Source organism: Equus przewalskii, chromosome 4 (assembly GCF_037783145.1).
Source record: "Equus przewalskii isolate Varuska chromosome 4, EquPr2, whole genome shotgun sequence".
NCBI lineage: Eukaryota > Metazoa > Chordata > Mammalia > Perissodactyla > Equidae > Equus > Equus przewalskii.
In genome coordinates this window covers 44,745,598-44,767,655 of record NC_091834.1, presented here as the reverse complement: position 1 = coordinate 44,767,655, position 22,058 = coordinate 44,745,598, and the positions used below count along the sequence as shown (strand labels likewise).

The 22,058-nt window shown below is 37.3% G+C and overlaps 1 protein-coding gene across 5 annotated transcripts in view; it reads left to right on the top strand.

Annotated features, from left to right (window-relative positions):
- Positions 1-22,058, top strand: part of THSD7A (thrombospondin type 1 domain containing 7A) — a 676,621-nt gene that overhangs the window by 510,539 nt on the left and 144,024 nt on the right. For all 5 annotated transcript variants that reach the window (XM_070615793.1, XM_070615794.1, XM_070615795.1 and 2 more), the window contains 2 exons: positions 16,618-16,773; positions 18,120-18,332. In XM_070615793.1, the coding sequence (XP_070471894.1) occupies positions 16,618-16,773; positions 18,120-18,332 (369 nt within the window). The remainder of the gene's footprint in view (positions 1-16,617; positions 16,774-18,119; positions 18,333-22,058) is intronic.

The following is a 22,058-nucleotide window of genomic DNA, read 5'->3' as shown; positions in this document are numbered from 1 at the left end:
AACTCCAAGACATTAGAAGGAAAAGACGTAAAACTCCTCCAAGCCTTTTGGCAAAGTTCATCTTCTGTCCATGCAATGATCAGGAAATGAGACTCTATACTTAGAATTATATAAATGATGAATTTGAGAAAAGAATGGAAAATTTCAGGAAAAACAGAAAATCGCATACTGGGGATGCTTATCTCTATTTGCTTCTAAATAAGCTGTGGTCAGACAGTAATAGGGGCAGCAACCTGCTATGAAGAAACTTGAGTGAGTACAAGGTTAGCATAGGTTTTTTTCCAGAAGAAAAACAGGAAAAAGTTGATAAAATATGCTGGTGAATATGTTTTACACACTGGATTACACTTAAGTCATTATTCATAAATTCTTTCTTTCTTCAGTACCCCATCAATTTAGTATTATGGACTGAATTGTGTTCCCCCAAAATTCGTATGTTGAAGCCCTAACCCTCAGTGTGACTTTTTTTGGAGATAGGGTCTTGTGTAATTAAGGTGAAGTGAGGTCACAAGGGTGGGGCCCTAATCCAATAGGAGTAGTATCTTTATAAGCAGAGGAGGGAACCAGGGATGCATGCACACAGGGAAGAGGCCAAGTGAGGATACAGTGAGAAGGCAGCCAGAGAGATCTCAGAGGAACCAACCCTACTGGCACCTTGATCTTGGACTTCCAGCATCTAGAACTGTGAGAAAATACATTTTGGTTGTTCAAGCCACCTAGTCGGTGATGTTTTGTTATGGCAGCCCCAGCAGACTAATACACTTTGTCATCAAAATAATTATATTTGGAGGAAGGTTCTCTGTCATTATATTCTGGAAAACATACAAGTTCAAAACTGCTTATTTTAATTTATAATATCTATTAATGCTATTTTCCTAGTTGGGGACATTACAAATGGGAATTTGAGTCAATAATGGTGTGTTGGAAGATTTCAGTGTAAGTTTTACGTAGACTAATTCTACAACATGTCCTGTTTTTTAAAAAAAGGAAAAAAAAATCAACCCCATATTTGAAGTGTTGTAACAGATGGTACCTCTCTGGAGTAGGAGAATGATGTCCTCATCAAGCTGTGGATACAGTTTGTGAAATTTAAATCCTAACAATGATTGGCATTGTTATGAAGATGCATATTTTGAAAATCCCACATATTTTTAAATGTTCTTGAATGAATCAGGGTCAGCAGAGAAGTTATCTGACATATGTTTGTTCCTATAAATGCTTAAAAGGATGGCATAGTTCTATTTTACTCGAGTCAAGACATGAGGACAGTTATTTTCTAGCCAATACGGCATTGTGAGCATAGGCATATGGACCCCTGTCTCTAATTCCCTAAATGACCAGTGGAATATCCAAATAGGGAAACCTGCATCAGTTCTGGAAACAAGGAGAAAGCCCATCCACAGGCTAGACCCTTAGAAAAGTTTCTCTTTGCTAAGGTGGTATGATATAAGAAGGAAGGAAAGGAGGCACTGAGATTGAGTAGAATTTCTGAGAGAAGTAGGAAGGGGCCCTGACAGGACCCTCCCTGGCACCCCGGCTCAGCAAAGTGAGGGCTGAAGGGCCATCTGGTGCCCTCCTAACTCTGCCGACCGGCAGCGTTCAGACAGCAGGCCAGCTTCAGTGTAGGCTGAGTCCCTTAGAGAGAGGAGATGGCTCTCTGGGAAGTCTGTCCATATCAATTACAACACTGTTAGTGTTCATGTGCTGGTTCCTTCCCCACCATCAATCTCCTCAACACCCATAATGAGGAAGTTAAAACTAGAAGATATAGTTGAGGAGAAGAGAAAGAGGAATTACTGTCTCCTAGATTTAATGTGGACCTAAATATCCTTTTTTGAATCCTTTTAAATATCTGAATTTATGAATCCTTTTAAATATCTGAATTTATGAAGTATATCCAGCATAACTTCCGCTTGACTGTAAACAAAAATAGAGCAAAGCTAGACCTCCTATGACACTAAAAGAATAAACAAACAGAAAAATCAAGAGGCCTATGTAAAAATACCACCATTACAATCACAAAGAACATTCAAACAGCTTAGCTCTAAAATAGCCTACTGTAAGAAAAAAGCATTAAAACGAAGTTTATGACCTGAGTTAGATATTTTGATTTGTGACCACGACACAATTCAAGAAGCTATCTGAGCAACAAGCACAAGCAAGCACCAAGAGGAAGGAAGCAAGCTGTGATCAAGCAGGATGGCCTGGGGATGAAAATCGTGGCTATCAGTTCATGAACTGAATGGAAGCAATGATGACCCCACTGGATACTGAAGATATTATGATGTAGAAAATGAACTCAAAGACTATCATGCATACTTCCTAAAATAAACTGTGTAGTGTCTTGGGTTAAAAGAATAAAAGATTAATCAAAAACAATAGCTCACTAATGAGTTAATCATAGCCAGAAAGGTCTGGCAGTGAACTTTGAAGTACATTAAATGCCAAGAGATAAATCTCAATCATTGTTTTAAATATGGTTACAAAATTGATGAAAGAATAAGTGTATTATCTTGAAAACAATACCCGATATTATTTAAAAGAACATGATAGATTTTATATCCCCATTAAATATACTAGCTTGAGAAAGACAAGAGAAAAGAAATTTCTGTCAATAAAGTTTAGTGCAAGAACATCTTCAAAAAGCTTTAAGCAATCACTGATACACATAGAATTTGATTAATTTTTAGAATAAAGTTTTCTTTATTTGTTTAACTTCAATTTTGGGGAGTGAATTTATAGAACCTTTAGCTGACATGTAAGTGGGTGTTGAGTAAACCATCAATAGAACCTTCTTAGAATTAGAACTACTTTGGTTAAATATCCCTTAAATGCTACCAGACATTTGTGATAACTGAGGAAAAAAACCAAACAAAAAGTCATGATTGCCGTTGCCGTTGATCCTATAGCACCCTTTGGCATATAGTTCCTAACACAATAGCAGGGCGTTGCACAGAGTAGGCATTTAATGTTTACTTTAACTGACTGAGCAACAAAATAAGAAAAGAAAAGAAAGCCATTTGTAAATGATTTTATTTTTACATCTTTGGAATCTCTTTTGTTATCAGGCACCGTTGTACTTAATAATAACGTATGATCAGTTCCCAAACAGAAATTAAGATTTAAATCTGGGAGAATTTCCTTGTAATTGTGAGTTTGCAATCAAATAAGCTTGTTTAACAAGAACAAAATACTATTTCAAGAAAAAGGTAGATTTTCAGGTAAGACAATCGAAAATGAATAGAATATCAGGAGATTTTGAGTGCCTAAAATGCTCAGCTGTTTTGCTAAATGGATGAATGAATTATTAAACTTATTGCATTTTCTTAACCTTTGAACCCTAATATATCTTTTGAATGAGTACGGAAAAGGCATATCATCTTACAAACAGATCTGAAGTAGGCTCAGTGTGAGAGCTCTGATTTAAACTATTTTGAGAATCCAAATGTATATTTTCATGATAAAAAGAGTTAAACACATGAATACACGTAGTATATTTTTAGGCATTAGAACAAAAATTATTTAGTTTAAAAAATCAATATTAAAAATGGGTGAAAATGTAAATTATTTCTCATTAAAATACTGAGGATTTATTTTCCAGATGATTATCTCTCACAGTTCCTGTTGGCATCCCCCACGACAATAACCAAATCGACTTTTAAAATTTATTATGTGTTCTAGTCAAGCCACCCTTTGCATTATAGACTTCTTGGAGTTGGGGTAAGAAATGGGGGAAGAATTGGCTTCTAATTGTCATATCATAGTAGCATAGCAGAGTGGATAAGAGTGTGGTCTCTGAAGTCAAATCACAACTGCCACTAATTAGTTATGTGGCCTTGGGCAAGTTACTTAATCTCTCTGTGCCTCAGTTTCCTTGTCTTTAAATTTAAGATTACGGTTGTACCTACTTCATGAGATTGCTGTGAAGATTAAAATAATTTATTTAATAAATTCAATATAAATATTTCCTATTGTTATTTTCAGTGTAAGTGCGAAACATCTCACATTAATAATAATTTAATTGACAGCCAGTTTTTGATATCTGGTAGAATGAAAATTTAGTTTCTTTCCCCAACTGGAACACAAAAATCAGAATAATTTTCACTGATAGACCACCAGGGTTGATGTTGGATGATCTTAATAGTCTCATTATATTATTATGTTAATATGATACACTATTAATAACCCCCATTAATTGTATTTTAATCCATTATGATTTATTCCAAATGTATTTGCAGATGTGTGTGTATCTATGCATTTCTGTAGACATTACATATTATTGAAGTCCCCTCACATATCCTCTGAGATCACATGGAATAGTAGTTCAAGTGGCACACTGAAGATTATGGAGCCAAACTGCCTGGATGTGAATCCAAAATCTACAATGTCCTCGCTCTGTGACTTTGGGAAAGTTACTCGACCTCTCCATACTTAGTATCCCCATATGAGGATAATTGTCCCCCCCTCAAATTGGGATAACTGAAATACCTACCCCATGGAGTTTTGTGAGAATTAAATGAATTAATATTTGTTAAGTACTTGGAATACCATAACATTGCCTGCACATGGTAAATACCAATAAACATTTGTTAGTAAATAAGTCACATCTGCTCCATCCACAAGTGGAATTCTTGTTCTATGTTCAACTGTCCTCGCTTGTCTTCCTTTTCTTTCTATATTTGACTTGTCCTTGCTCTTCAGCCAAAGACCGTCAGGAACACATCTGTATTGAACAGTTGGGTTTGTTACAGGGAGGGAGAACACCCAGCACGGGCAACTGTGAGCATCCCAGTCAGAGTGTCAAGAAGGACTTGTTATAGGATTTGAGCATCAGTTAGGTGTTCTTTTAGGAGGGTTCTAATAAGCGGGCTGTGCCCTGGATTGAATGCTATAAGGAAGCAAGGATAATTCTGTGACCAAGTATCTTAATAAACTTTATTTATTAAGATAAATAGGAGGAAAGACTAAAGGGAGACTAAACCTAGAATTGGTAAAGAAGCAGAACTCAATCATATTTTCTGGAAGAAGGGATAATATTTGATAATTTGTGTGGTTCTCACAGTGACCTTATTTTTACTTAGACAAATTATGAAGTAGTCTTATTTTTTGTTTCACTCTATCATTGTATAGAATGACGTTGTCTGATTTGATGCTCTGTGAAACTGTATACACCAGCAGGAGAAAACCATGGCACAGCTCAGAGTGCCAGGCTAGCTACTAAAAACACCCAGGCCTAGCTGAAAGTATCAGGCCTGGACAATAGTGGCCACTTTCCCAGACTTACGTGTTTATCTCCAAACATGATGATATTGCTAGTTTTTTAAAACTTTATATAGGTAGTATACTTTAGTATATATATATATATTCTTCTTTGACTTACTTTCTTCACTCTGATATATTTGTGGGCTTCATCATTTTGATGATGATTTCTACCTCTCTATAGCATTACATAGTATTGATATCCGTAATTTAATAGCCACTCCTTTTTGTTGGACCCCGAGTTATTTCTAGATATTTGCAGTTATAAACAATGTTTCAATGACAGTTCTTGTAAATATCTCCTGAGGTAAATATCTGATAGTTTTTCCAGGCTATATACCTAGGAGTATGCGTGTCTTCAGCCATGCTAGAAAATTCCAAGTTTTTCCCAAAATGGTCAAAATAACTTACTTAGATTTGCACCAGCCATGCTTAACACTTCTGGCTGCTTCCCATCTTCTCCAGTGCGTGGTATTGCCAAACTTCTAAATTTTTGAAAAACTAGGGGATTTAAAATGTCATTTTAGATTTTATCTTTTTATTCAGTATGATCATCTCTGGCTTTCAGTGGTTTAATATTTTGCATTCATTTCTTCCATCTTGTTTTTTTCTCTTTGTTCCTCTTTTTCTGTTTCTTTGATTCTCCTTTATTCCCTTCCTTTGAATTTATTGCAACATTTTTGTTATTATTACATTGTTTTCCTTGGTTCAGAAGTTATACATCCTTTTCCTATTTATATAAAGAGATTACCTTAAAATGTTAAGGTCCAGACCCAAAGGAACAGTCTATAATTAATATATTTACTTCCTAAGCGTTTTAGACTATTTTAGCTCTAATTATCCTTCACCAAGTTACATATTTATGTGTCTTCTATTTTAGTTCTATCTTGTTCTTTATGACTCTCTGTATTCGTTTTCTTTTGCTACCATAACACATCACCACAGACTGGACACCTTGTCTCACAGTTCTGTAAGTCAGAGATCTGACCTGGGTCTGGCCAGGTGGGAGTCAAGGGGTCAGCAGAGCCGCATTCTTTCAGGAGGCTCGAGGGGAGGACCTGCTTCCCTGCTCATCTGTATTGTTGGCAGAATTCAGTTCCTTGCATCTGGTGGACTGAGATCTTCATTTCCTTGCTGCTTGTCAGCTGGGGTCTGTTCTCAACTTCTAGGGTCCACCCACATTCCTTGGCCTTTCTTACCTGCTTCCTCTAAAGCCAGCAGTGGCAAATTAAGTACCTCTCATGCTTCGAATCTCTCCTCCTCCTCTTTCTGCCTCATCTTCCTGACCCAGCTGGGAAAGGTTCTCTGCTTTTAAGGACTCATGTGATCAGATTGGGCCCACCTAGATAATCCAGGGTAATTTCTCCGTCTCAAGATTTGAACCCTGAATCACATCTGCAAAGTCCTTTTTGCCACGTAATATATTCACAAATTCCAAGGTTAAGGCCTGAAATCTTTGGGGGACCATTATTCTGCCCACCACACCCTCCTATTTAGTCATAATTATGCTTTCACAGTCCATGTTTACTTTTACTTGCATTTAATATTTTCTTTGAACACCATTCCATCTGGCATCTGAGACCCTGCTTTTTTGGTCCACTTTCCTTTTTACGAGAAATAAATTCTTTAGAAATTCCTTAATGATGGTCTATTACAGTTAAACTCTAATTTTCTGCGCGGAAGTGCTTTCCTTTGCCCCTGATAATTAAAGACCTCTGGATATGCAATTCTAGCTCCCCCTCCAGGCCATTAAAACTGAAAGTTCTGAGACCTAAGATCAGTGGTGCCCCAAGAAAGAGGCCAGCTTTAGGACTCTAGTACCATACCAGAGTCATGCTGTGAATCTTGGAGTCCTTTGAGGATTTTCCTTTCTTGTGATCCCAGTTATAAAATTCAAAGGTTTTGTTTAAAAAATAACATATGGGCTTCTGCTTCCAGGAAGATAGAGGGGATGTAATTTTCCCTAATTCCCTTGCTACATTAAAAAAAAAATCCTGGACATTATATAGTAAACAAACCATAGGACAACTGTGAAATCTGGAGAGAAGAAGGCAGACAAGCTAGAGATCTCAAGAACCAAGAAACAACCAGGTGATGAGTTCCTTGGTTTTCTTCTTGCCTCCCATATCTCACACTTGGAGCAAAAGAAACCAGCAATCCAGAAACGCCTGTGGGTGCAGATAAAACAAAAACCCTAACAAATGCCTGTCGGGCGATGTTATAATTTGCCTCTAATGCAATATAAAAATTAAAATCTATTCTGTATTTAGAAAAAAATAAACTTGTAAGAGGAAAAAATACACAGAGTGGTAAGTGTATTAAAAAATATGATCCAACTATACGTGTTCTACAAGAAACCCACTTCAAATATAACAATATACCCAGATTGGAAGTAAAGAATAGAGAACAATATATCATGAAAATATTATTCAAAGGAAAGCATGAGTGGCTATATTAATATCAGATAAATTAGACATCACAGCAAAGGAAATTGCCAGAAACAGAGAAGGACATTATATAATAATAAAAGGGTTAGTTCACCAAGAAGACAAAGAAATCCTGAATCTGTAGCAGTAAGCAACATGCTGCAAAATATATGAACAAAGACGGGTAGAACTGAAAGGAGAAATAGACAAATGCACAATTAACGTCAGAGACAACAACACCCTACTCCCAACACTGGCTAGAAGAACTAGGCAGAAGATAAGCAAGGATATAGAAGAACTCAACACCACCATCAGCAACAGACTCCAAAAGACATTTATAGAACACTCCATCCAACAACAACAGAATACACCTTCTTCTCAAGTATCCGTATACCAAGATGGACCATACCCTGATCCATAAAACAAACCCCAACAAATTCAAAAAAATTTAAATCATACGAAGTGTGTTCTTTGAGCACAATAGAATCACGATAACAGTAAAATCTCCTACCTCTAAATAATCCATGTGTGAAAGAGGAATTCTCAAGGAAAATCAAAATACTTTTAACTGAATGAAAGTAAAAATGCAACATACGGAAATCTGTGAGACACAGTTAAAGCAGTGCTGAGATAGAAGTTGATAACACTAAATGCTTACATGAGAAAAGAGGATAAGACACAAATCAATCATCTCACCTCCCACTTCAAGAACCAAGAAAAAAGATAACAAAATAAGCTGAAAGCCAGCAGGAGGAAGGAAATAATAAAAATAAGAACAGATATCAATGAAATTGAAAACAGAAAAGTTTTGGAGAGTATCTGTGAAACAAAGAGCTGGTTCTTTGAACAGGCTATTAAAATTGAAACCTCTAGGAACACTGATAAAAAAAGGGAAAAGAGACAGATCAACGACATCGGGAATAAAACAGGGGAAGGGAAGCCGTAAACAACTGTACACATATCAGTTTGATAACTTAGACTAAATGGAAGGACTTAAAAAGAAAAAAACACACAACATACTACAACTTGTCCAATGTGAAATAGATCATTTCTATCCAGAGAATAGAAGAGAGAAAAAAGACACAGGCAGTACAAGAAAAAGAAAATGACAGACCAAAATCCTTCAAAAATATAGATACAAAAATCCTTAACAAAATACTAACAAATAGAATTCAGCAATACATAAAAAGAACTGAAGACTAAGATGAAGTGTGGTTTATTAAGTGATGCAAAGCTGGTTCAGTATTGGAAAATCAATATAATTCACCAAACTAACAGGCTAAAGAAGAAAAATCACATGATAGTATCAATCCATGGAGAAAAAGCATTTGACAAAATTCAACACCTATTCCTAATAAAAACTCTCAGAAAGGTAAGAATAGAGAGAAACATCCTCAACTTGATAAAGAGCATTTACAAAAGCCTACAGCTAACATTTTCTTTAATGGTGAGAGACTAAATTCTTTCCCCCTAAGATTAGCGATGAAGTGGCTGCAAGCAATCCTTGACTTGTAGCTGCATCACTCCAGTCTTTCTCTCCATCATTGCTGGGCCTCCTTCTCTATATGTCTTCACATGGCCTTCTTACAAGGACACCAGTCATTGGATGTAGGGCTCAATCTAAACCAGTAGGACCTCATCAACGAGTTACATTTGCAATGACCCTATTTCCAAAAAAGGTCATATTCTGAGGTTCCTTTAGATATAAATTTGGGGGCGACACTATTCAACCCAGTACATGTACCCTGACTGTATCAATGTCAGTATTCTGGTTGTGATATTCTACTATAGTTTTGTAAAATCTTACTATTGACGGAGTCTGTAAAAGATAGATAGGATCTCTGTGAAGTTATAATTTCATGTGAATCTACAATTATCTCAGACTGAAACATTTTATTTTAAAAATAATACCTTAGCTATTCTTAGGGGTTATACAGTGGGTGTATTTGCAGACTACCTCATTGACCACATTGTTGGAAATAATAATCTTAAGTTCACTTCTTACAGTGAATTACTTTCTGTTTGTAATGCTCCAAACATACAAATATAAAAATATTTCAGACCTACGAAAATACACCAGTCTCATTTGTTTTTGGTTTGTTTTGTTAAGTCCAGAAGAGTTCAGACATTCTTTTGTGACCTTGTAAAGCATACAAAGTAAATATGATCGAGTACCCTTTAAATCATAGGAGAACAATAAAATGTCTCCTTTATTTTCAAGAGTTCAACAATACGATTTTTCTTTTTAATCTAATGTATATTTCTTTGGAATTTGTACCTGATGAATAATTTCTTAAGCTGTAAAATTATACAAGAATAATGACTGAGTCATTCTAGATAATTCAGATCTCAACATTTGAGAATACAGGATCAGTAGTAAACATACATTATATAATAGAGAACTACAGGAATTATATCCCATAAATTAAATTGGAACCCAGTAAGGTCTCCTGGGTCTGTCCTTCACTACACTCATTGAATCGCACTTATTCCAGATAACCCTCGGGCACTTGCAAAAATTTAATTGGCTTTGAGCTTTTGAGGACCTCAGCCAGTATCTGTGATTTACATTTATCAATATATACTCTATTTATAAGAAAACCTATCGCAAAAATCACCAAAGGAATACATTCATTCACAAACAAATAAATACTTTCCTCCTGTGTTTCTCTGATTAATGACAGAACTTTATATATATGTATACATATGTATTATATATGCATCCATAAAATAGAGGTTATTTTTCAAGAACTATATTATCTCAGTGTTGACTTGGTTAGTAGCAGCTGAGAAGATCTTAAGAGTATTTTTCTTGAAGCAATACTTCCTTGAGCCTTTATGCATCACATTTCTCTTAATAACTCAGGAAGATTTTTATGATTGATTATTCTTTTTGATTCGTTCAAAATACACCAAAAGCTAAAATTAAGCTTACAAAGAAAATGGCCAGGAATTAGAAACACAATGTTTTAACCTGTTTCCTTGATAAAACCTTGTTTTCCTCCTGAAGTTTTCAACTTTATGTGTAAAATAAATTTCTTCAGGCTCTAACGGTCCTCACAATGGCATGCCCAGTAGACTTCCCTTTATAGCAACCATGATTTCCAAACCAATACGATAACACTAAGGTTTATAGTTACTTTTAGTTAGTTGAAAGAAAGAAGTGAAGACTTTTCAGGTGATTATACACACAAACACTAATTTAAATGATAGTCTGAAAGATTCCACAAGTGAAAGAATTACAGTCATGCACCGCATAATGACATTTCGGGCAACAGCAGACTGCGTATACAATAGCCCCAGAAGATTATAATGGAGTTAAAAAATTCCTATCACCTAGTGATGTCATAGCCGTCATAATGTTGTAGTGCAACACATTACTCACGTGTTTGTGGTGATGCTGGTGTAAATAAACCTGCGCTGCCAGTTGTATAAAATTACAGCACATACAATTATGTTCAGTATGTACATAATACTTGACAATGAGAATAAGCAACTATGTTACTGGTTTATGTATTTACTATACTATACTTTTTATCATTATTTTAGAGTGTGCTCTTTCTAATTATAAAAAAAAATGTTTACTGTAAAACAGCATGCCATGTTATGCCGGCAGCATCCTCCTACATTCCGTGTTTACTGTATCTCTTGATTGCATCATTTTCTCTTGTGCTTGATTTAATCTCATGTTGTTTTGTTCATCATGACCTCTAAGTGTGTAAAATCTTCTGCTGATGTTGCCAGTAAGAAGCCATGTTGAGTGATTGACCTGGAAATAAAATTGAAAGTGATTAAGGCCTACAAAGGTGGAAAATCAGTCATGGTTATTGCTCACCAGACAGGCATGTTCCATTCCACCATAGCTATGATCTTGAAGAACAAGGACAAAGTGATGGAAGCTGTTAAAGGATCTGCTTCATAGAAGGCAATGAGACTAACAAAAATTAAAAAAGGGCCTATATCAGACATGGAGAAACTTCTAATGAGCTGATTGTAGACCAGACACAGAGCATATCCCTCTCTGGACCATGATGATCACAGTCAAAACAAAAAGTTTGTTTGCAATGTTGAAAGAAAAGACTGGACCCAACTACGATGTTGAATTTACTCCTGGCTCTGGGTGGTTTAAACGACTCAAGAATTGTTATTCATCACATAGTGTTAAAGTGCAATGAATGAGTGAGTCTGCAAGTGCTGATGTGAAGGCAGCTGAAGAAATTTTGGAAACTCTAAATAAGCTGATTGTGGAGGAAAATTACTTGCTAGAGCAAATATTCAATATGAATGAAACCTCCCTATTCTGGAAACGGACGCCTGAAAGGACTTTCATCCATAAGGAGGCAAGTCAATGCCAGGTTTTAAGGCTTTCAAGGACAGGATAATAGTTTTGCTTGGGGAAGTGTTGCAGGTTACTAAGTGCAACCCTTTGTGATCTGGCACAGTGAGAACCCCAGGGCCTTCAAGCATATCAATAAGCACACACTGCCAGTGTATACAGGAGCAATAAGAAGTTATTGGTGACTCAGCTCCTCTTTTAAGATGCCCAACTAAATTGCTATGCCAGCAAAATGGAGAAGTATTATTTGGAGAGTAACATACCTTTCAAGTTTTTGCTTATTGTTGATAATGTTCCTGGACATCTTCCTTTTATTGGTGATCTTCATTCCAATATCAAAATGGTGTTTCTACCTTCAAATACCACCTCTTTGATCCAACTAATGGATCATGGAGTTATACCGTCTTTTAAGGCCTACTGCCTGAGGAGAACCTTTGCCCAGGATGTTGCTACAACTGAGGAAGACACTGACGCAAGTCTCGATGGATTACAACATCTATTACAGCATCAAGAACCTTATTTGGGCTTGGGGTGATGTCACCAAGGAGTATATGAATGGCATATGGGGTGTCTGGAAGAAGACACTCAAGAGGTTCATCAGTGATTGCAAAGGATCTGCCAAGGATAAGAAGGTTGCAAAAATCAACAAGGCTGCGGTTGAGATGGCAAACAACTTTAACCTGGATGTGGATGAGGGTGACATTGAGGAGCTCCTAGAGGTGGTTCCTGAGAAAATGACTAAGAAGGGGTTGTTGGAACTGGAACAGGAACACGTAGCTGAAGAGAAGGCAAGAGAAAAGGAAACTCCAAGAGAAGAAAAAGAAGAGCCCCTAAGAAAATTCACAGTGAAGGGTTTAGCAGATGCTTTTGCAGACCTCAACAAGCTCGTTAAGTTGGAAAACAGACTCCCAAAGCAAAAGGTTTTCATTAATAGAGAGGAATGTTCATGGTGCATTATCTACTTACAAGAAAATCTATGATGAAGAAAAAGAAACAAACCAAGCAAACCACCATGGACATACTTCTGAAAAGAGTGACCCCTCCTCAGAAAGAGCTTCAGGCAGGTCCTTCAGGAAGTATTCCAGAAGAAGACATTGTTATTATAGGAGATGGCAGCTCCGTGTGTGTTAGTGCCCCTGAAGACCTTCCAGAAGAACAAGATCTGGAGGTGGAAGACAGTGATATTGATAATGCTGACCCTGTGTAGGCCTAGACAAATGTGTATGTTTGTGTCTACATTTTTAACAAAAATTTTAAAAAGCAAAACAAAAAAAATGAGAAATTTTACAGATAGAAAATAGCTTATAGAATAAGGGTATAAAGAAAGAAATTATTTTTGTACAATTGTACACTGTGTGTTTTAAGCAAAGTATTATCACAAAATAGTCAAAAGTTAAAAAGATTTAAGAGTTTGGGGGCCAGCCCAGTGGCGTAGTGGTTAAGTTTGCCTGCTCCACTTCGGTAGCCCAGGGTTTTCAGATTCAGATCCTGGGCGTGGACCTATGCACTGCTCATCAAGCCATGCTGTGGTGGTGTCCCACATGCAAAGTGGAAGAAGGTTGGCAAGAGATGTTAGTTCCAGGCCAATCATTCTTACCAAAACAAGAAAAAGAAATTAAGCATTTATAAAGTAAAAAAGTTACAGTAAACTGAGGTAGATTTGTTATTGAAGAAAGAAAAAATTTTTAGCAATTTTTGTTGTTGTTGGTTTTTTTTTTTGCTGAGGAAGATTAGGCCTGAACTAACATCTCTTGCCAACCTTTCTCCTTTTTTGCCTGAGGAATATTAGCCCAGAGCTAACATCTGTGCTAACCTTCCTCCACTTTATATGTGGGCTGCCATCATAGCATGGCTGACAAGTGGTGTAGGTCTGTGCCTGGGATCCAAACCCACGAACCCAGGCCACCAAAGTGGAGTGCACTGAACTTAAACATTATGCCATAGGGCTGGCCCTGAAAAATATTTTTTTATAAATTTAGTGTAGCCTATGTGTACAGTATTTATAGAGTCTATAGCAGTGTATAGTGATGTCCTAGGCCTCCACATTCACTCATCACTCACTGACTAATGCAGAGCACCTCCCAGTCCTGCAAGCTCCATTCATGGTAAGTGACCTATACAGGTGTACCATGTTTTAGCTTTTATACTGTATTTTTACTGTAACTTTTCTATTTTCAGATACACAAATACTTACCATTGTGTTACAGTTGACCACGGTATTCAGTACAGCAACATGCTGTCCGGGTTTGTAGCCTGGGAGCAATAGGCTATATGATATAGCCTAAGTGTGTAGTAGGCTATACTATCTAGGTTTGTGAGTACACTCACTCTATGACATTCACACGACAAAATCGCCTAAGGAAGCATTTCTCAGAACGTATCCTCATCATGAAGCAACACATGGCTGTACTTACATTAATCTGCAGTAATGTGAGTTGTTCTACATACTATAGGTTCGAATTCGTCAAGGTTCTCCAAAGAAGCAACCAACATGATACATGTAGATATGTCAGAGGAGATTTATTATAGGAATTGGCTCACATGATTATGGAGTTGGGGCCACTGGTGTAATTTCTGGTTTCCCAGAGTCAGGAGCTCCGATGTCCAAGGGTAGGAGGAGATATATGTTCCAGTCAAGAACAGTGAGAGAGAATTTGCCTTTCCTCCATTTTTTAGTTTTATTTGGACTCTCAATGGATTGACGGACGCCCCACCCACATTGGTGAGGGCTATCTTCTTTACTCAGGCTACTGAGTCAAATGCTAATCTCTTCCAGAAACATCCTCACAGGCACACTCAGAAATAATGTTTTATCAGCTGTCTTGGCATTCCTTAGCCCAGTCAAGTTGACACATAAAATTAACTGTCACAAGACTCTTATGCCTATAAGGGTATTAAAAACAATTTATTTTTATGTAAAATATATATCATTGGTGTCAGTTTATTTCTATATTCAGAGAAATGAAGCATTTATTTCTGTATTTTCTATCATTAGCGTGCCAAGTACTTTCACTGTTGGAAAGCAATAAAATTAATCATTTTTGGCTTTGGCTGATGTTATGATGCATGTTTGTAACAATCCTGATAACCTTGAGTGAGAAAGCTCACAATGCTTCATACTAGGGAAAGTAGGGGTGCCCAGTCATTTACTTCCACTGCAATGTGTGTGTGTGTTGCCCTGCCGGGGCTGGGCGGGGGAGGGGGGGTTGGAGGAAGCGGAGGTGGGAGGGGGAGGCCGAGGGTAGTGGGAGGGAAGGGAGATAATTATAAGCATCCTGGGAGGAAAAAGAAAAAATAATCTGTAGAATACTTTTTGGAACTGAAAACCTAGCAGTAAGAAGAGGGAATATATAGCCTTTAGGTAGCATGAATGATTCAGTGTGTTTGTATGTGCAGAAATTTGAGGGAGGCACAAGTGCCTACAGACTGCCTTAGTGTTTAAACTACAAGCAGATAGATTTAGTACTTTTATTTAAAGGTTAGGATAATGTAGCTTAAAATATTTTAATTTCTGTCTGAGCTTCTAGATGTAATCCCATGCAATTGGAATTTGATAGTCCGTTCACATGAAGAGAATGAGAATTGTCTAAGACCTCTGTTATTTCAGTCCTTTGTATTACAGGAATGGACATTTCAAATTATCAGAGGGAAACAGGAACTAGCTACTGTTAAAGGAAATATGTGTCTAAGACATGTACTTAAAATTTTTGCAACAAAAGTAACTATAGCTGTATGTTATATAATATACAGATTAACTTGATTTTTTTCTGCTGTGTATATAGCTTCAAATATCTTTCTCACTTAGTCATTTTTAACCAGCACCATGGACACACCTTGATATTAACTGTCAAATGTATGTGCTGGACAAAACAGCCAAATGGCAGACATCAAAGTAGAAAAGAAGAGAAGCAAGGGCAAGTAATATTTATCCCAAGGTTCACTGGTCAACTTACAAACAGACATGGATAATTATAAGTTGGTCGTAGCAATTCTGAGATTTGGATCACTTACACAGATAATATATTCTGTAAAAGTTCTGGAAAGTATCTGGTGAGTCATACAGCTGGAGGTAGAAATTGCTGCCTCCTTTGGTTGGATGAGCTCTTCCTTCATCATATTCACCAGGTCCCTCTCTGTGGACCAAAAGGGAAGGGAGACTGGCTCTGCCAGAAGCCACTCAGCGGAGATTTTGTCCCTATTTATTAAAGCTGTCATCCCTCTCCTACTGTGTTCAGTCCTCTAAAGTAGATGTCACTTTCTTAGAATCTAACTATAGAATTTTAGAGATAAAATGAACCTTAACTGGCTAGGAAAGTTAGACTCTGCATTATTAATTGCATGGCTAATTTGTGGTGAAGCTGATGATGAAACCATTGCAGCATGTCTTGTCCAGTTTCCTTGACTACACTACATTGCTGCCTTCCCCCCACTCCTCCTTTTATTCTCAGGATGTAGCTGAGAAGCATTGGAATAATGTCTTGGTGGCACTTCTTTAAGCATTTTCCTTCTTCAGACACACAGAAAAATCATATTGTTGACCATAACCATTCCTTTTCATTTAATTCTCAAGGGATCTCTGTATTTTTCTCTGAACAGCCTCAAAACCAGTGGACTCAAAATTGTGCACTGGCCCTGTCCCTAATACTACACAGCTGTGCCACATTCCCTGTCCTATTGAATGTGAGGTTTCACCTTGGTCAGCTTGGGGACCTTGTACTTATGAAAACTGTAATGACCAGCAAGGCAAAAAAGGTATGTAATGTCAACATGATATGCTTGAAACTCCTGTCAATTAAGTGAAACCATGAATGATTTAAAAATGATGCTCTGTGTTCCTTGTGATTATTTGTTTGTAATGTTTTCCAGAATGGCTAAAGAGCATTGATTGCAAAAGATGACTAAACCTACTCTGGTGATGGTAGCAGAAGATGAGACTTGAAGAACATAGGCAAGATGCTTGCTAATTGAGACAGCCAAGGGAGAACTTCTGAGGCAGTTCAGTGCTGTGGTTAATATGAGCTGTGGTGTCAGACTGACCTGAATTGGATGACCTGTCATGTCCCTCACTGTTTAGATAAATTAATTCACTTATCTACATCTTTGTCCTCTTATCTGTAAAGAGATTTAATAATATCTGCCACCCAAGTTTTCTCTAAAGATTCAATGAGATAATAAAGATATAGCACTTAATTCTGTGCCTGACCCGTAGCTAGTGCCCAATAAACAAAACTCCTTGTTACTTTGAAGGTAAAAGAAACAAGAACAAAATGAAAAACTCTATTGCTTTTTTGATGCAAATAATATATCTAAGAGGAATAGAATAAATGCAATGGTTTACCTCATGGTGGGCATGGTCGTGTAATTTTCACGTGATCTAGTAGTTGAAAACACTTTCCTATTTTGTTTCAGAGGACGGTCATTGGTGATTTTAATATGTTCACATAGTAATAAACAGACATTAATTTTGTTATACATCATCAGAAGGGCAACATTTAGGTGCTATTAAAGCACAGAGCAGGACTTTGAACATTCCTTTTTAGAGCCCAGATGGTTTATACCCCTAATTCAAATTTCCAGGGAGTTTGAAATCAACCAAGGCTCAAGAGTCGGTTTCTCTGGTAGCATCCAACTTCTCAGAGGTTTCTTTTCAAATTTAACCATGTGATAGTGTTGAAGAATTCAAAGTAATACCATTTGTGTCTGGTCATGAATATTTTTGAATAGCTTAAGATTTCATTGTTTCTTTGAGTATTTTATAACTACAGACTTTCCAAATCAGGCAAAATCAATCTCTCTCTCTCTCTCTCTCTCCAGCCCTATGAGGAAATGAGAGATATATGGTATTTCTTGCCTTATTTTTATTATGGTAAATGTACACCAAAAGTCCCTCTTTGATCATTCTGTTCATTCATTTATTTGTTTAATGAATTATTAGTGAGCTCACATTACGCTAGAGTTTGGGGATGCATCAGTGATTAAAGCAGATATGCCTTCTACCCTCTACCCTCATCCAGCTTTGACTCGAGGTTTCATTCAGCCTTCTGAAATATTCAATCTATGATAGTAACAATAAATATTTTCCTTCCCCAATAATCCAGGTTTCAAACTGAGGAAGCGCCGCATTACCAGTGAGCCCACTGGAGGCTCTGGGGGCACTGGGAACTGCCCTCACTTACTGGAAGCCATTCCCTGTGAAGAGCCATCCTGCTATGACTGGAAAGCAGTGAGGCTTGGAGACTGTGAACCAGATAATGGAAAAGAGTGTGGTCCAGGCACTCAGGTTCAAGAGGTTGTGTGCATCAACAGTGACGGTGAGACAGATAGATCTATCTTGCTTTTATGAATGTCTGTTTAACCCTGGAGATATGTTTTGCCTTATGGCAAAATCTCATGTCTTCTCTCATCATAAGTGGTTCCATTTACAAACACAGAAATAGCTGCTGCTTCTTTCCTTCCCTTCCTGCTCGCCTCCCTCCCTCCTTTCTTTCTTTTTCCTTCCCTCTCCTCCCTTTCTTTCTCTTTCTTTCTTCTTCCTCCCTTCCTTCCTTCCTTGCTTGCTTGCTTCCTTCCTTCCTCTCTCTCTCTCTCTTTTTTTCTAATGGTGGCGAAGGAGAGGTTCTTTGAACAATCACAGGGTATTTTTAAATTTGAAAATGGGTAACATAGAATAAGAAGTAAATCATCAAGGCAATGATGTATCAGATTGAAGAATGTAAAAATAAGGAAAAGTAACATTTTTCTAAGTGGTATTTTTTATTTGCCATAGAAGAAGATATGTAAATAAACACAGGTTGTAAGGATTGGTTGACTTGACTCCAGAAGCCTTTGTTTCCCACCCTGATATTGTGTCTTAGTGATGTAATTTAACTTACAGAGACACAAGCCGTTAGGCATCTCACAGCCTAGAGTTCCCTAATCAACCTTTTGAGCTTTGGGGGTCTCCCCTCTAGGAATGTCATAGAGCCATTAGGATGGTGATTTTCGACAAGGTTCTTTTCCTGAACCTTGGATTACCACAGGATTACCTTGGACTTTTACTACTGATTTTTGTTCGAGAAAATATCGTGTCTTGTTGTTAACCCTGACGTAAGATTTCTATATTCTTTCCACGAGTGCTGCTACTATTTTGGGGAGCTCTCTTTACTTTTCAGCAATCCCTGAGTCACGCTTAGGAAACATAGAATTCCCCCAGACGTAGTTTAAAACCTCTGGCTAAGATCATCTCTAAGGTTCCTTCCAACTCTCGAATCCTATGACTCTGCACATCAGAGCAGCATGAACACCAAGCCCCAGGGTCCCATGGTTTGACAGTTTCTGCTGTTTACAGTGTATGCAGAAACAGTCTGGCGCCCCCTCAGGGGCCCTGAAACATGTGGTAACCGTCATCATTCCTTCCATCCTATTTTCTTCCAGCAAGCAGAACTGTTTCTTCCTAGGACTCGGTCAGTGTTCGCTAGAGAAAGATACTCTTTGCAGTGAGAGACTGACAGAAGCTGCTAGTACTGAGGAAGCAGCCTTTCCACTTTCAAACATACAAGACCCTGTCATCTTTGTCCAGGGTCCAAGGAAGTCATACAGGACAGCGTTGTTTCAAATCCGAACCGCACTTGAGGCTGGAAGGTGAAGAAGGGGGTTATTGCTCCAGATATTGTAGGATGAATTTTATATTTTCTGCTTTTTTCTCTGTAGCTATAGTTAGCTATGATACATCTCTTTAGCTTTTACTCACTTCTGCTCTGAAGGGAAAGAAAAGAAGGCATTTGACGTCTAGGAAAAAGAAAGCGAAAGAAATGCATTCTGTTGTGCTCATACACGCACTTCAAATCCTGATTTGTATTGATGGCACTCTATATTAGCTCTGAGCTGCTGTAAAAACAGTAAGGGTCAAATTTATTTTAGCGTCATTGATAACTCCCTTCTGATACTGCTTCTTGATTTTTTTTCCTCAATTCAAGTAATTTTCTTATTCTCCTGTAGACGTAGGGAGGAACTGGGATCCCACATATTGTAAAAGGTGTATTTGTGTGAGCTAAGATGAAAAAAACACCAAGATGAAAGGTTAATTGTGCATGGAACTTCCACCTAAATATTATCAAATGAAAACTCGTACCTCACTTATTGCAGTGATCTTCCTGGATGTTTGTGCAAATTGAGTATATTTTAAATATATTAGAGGAACTGGCTACTTAAAAAATATCAGTGGTTAATTTTAATTGTGTCTGGTAAAAATATTTTGTAAAACAAATAATCACCTCCTAAATTGTCTTGTGGAACACCAAAGAACAATCAGAATGAGTTAGATATGTCTAGATATAATGAAGAGTAATGTATGTTATAACCTAAAAGGCAAATTGATAACTCACAGTGTACATAAGCTGGTTTTACTTTGTCTACCTCACAGACAGAATGAATTAAAAAAGGTGAGAAGTGTGCTATTGATATTCAATTTGTTATTATTGTCCTTTATCAGGACATTTCTTCCATCATTAAATTTTACTTCCTAACATTAATTAGTTGTAGTGCAACTCAATATTTTAACTGGCTCAAACTACAGGAGTGCATAAAATCAGGAAAATTCTTTATTATTATAAATATAAGTAATAAATATAAATGTAAATAGTCCTTTATTATTATAAATCCCAATTACTGACACGTAATTGTGCTGATAGAATCTGAGCCAAAGCTGGAGACCAGTAAATACTCCGCCAGTATTATCATGTGGTCACCTGGTAAGTGTTTAGCAGCTGCACCAAATGTTGTTTTGTAATTAAATCGAGCCCAGGGAATTAAAGTTGATTAGTGGTACACACTCTACCTCTAGGCCTGGCTGCGGCTGTAGATTTTGTTTTATAATTAAGTTAAAGCTCGACTAGGGAAATGAAGAATTAGAGCCCGTGAATGTAGCAAATAATAAAAAGACTTTTTTCCCTCCCATAATCCTCACAAATTTCGCAACTTTGTTGATGACCTCAAAGCATTTAAATCTCTGTTTTTTTCCCCCGATATGTTCTTTGTCTAGGCTTCCAGAGGTCGTTAGGATTTACTGCTGCTGGTAGTATTCATCTTTTCTGCCTTCCGAGGCGCAGGACTGGGGAAGGGTTGTGAGGGCGCCCAGCAGGAGTTTTATGTAGATTCCCTGACACACAGAGGAGTGTAACAGAAATCCTAGATGAAGGAGAACTCAGGAGATAATTAGACTCTCCAGAAAGAGAGAAACATTTTACGTGTAATAGAAAAAATATTACTTATAATTTAAAGATAGTCAGAGAAGCAATTCCAGACCTCTGAGCACAAACCCAGGAATGACTCCAAAGGTCCTGTAGTGGTGGTGTGGGGGGAGAACCCTAGAGGATGTTGGACCTATGAGGAAACCCAAATCTGCCCTATTTCAGTTTTTGTGACATCTGTGTATGTTTTATTTAAAGATGTAAATTTGGTAAGCAAGAGTATTTTCTTTCCGAAATTGGTTGGTTAGAGACAGAACAAAGCAGGGCTATCAGGTTAAAAGTGGGGGGAAAATCTATTGTCTCGTTGATTACTTAAGGAGACAGTAAACCAAACATTGTTTCCATATTTCCCTCCTCTCTGTTGAAAAAATAAATAATGCCATCCATATTTCATTACCGTGTGCTCTATATCAGATATCAGAGTATTGACACATTTCTGTGTGACTTTAAAGACTACAGTTTTGTAAATTTGTTTTTGGCATTACTTAGTAAAGTGGTGAACCTCAGCTGTTTCAAAATGCCTGCCACTTCTATACTACCTTTCTTATTTTTCTCCACACTAGTAAAAGTTAACAATATAACCAATGACATTGACGTGCACAACTCATGTTCATGCTTGACCCAAATTTTTATGAGACAAAAAAAATATATAAATAGTAATAATATTTCCATGGACGTAAATTGACACAACGATTCATCAGGACACAGCTATTAATGGTATAGTAGTAAGGGTAGTGACCAGGCGGGGCCCTCAGAGTTTGCTCTGCCGTTGTGGAAGCCCTATGGTTCCGGCTCAAATCCTTCCTCATC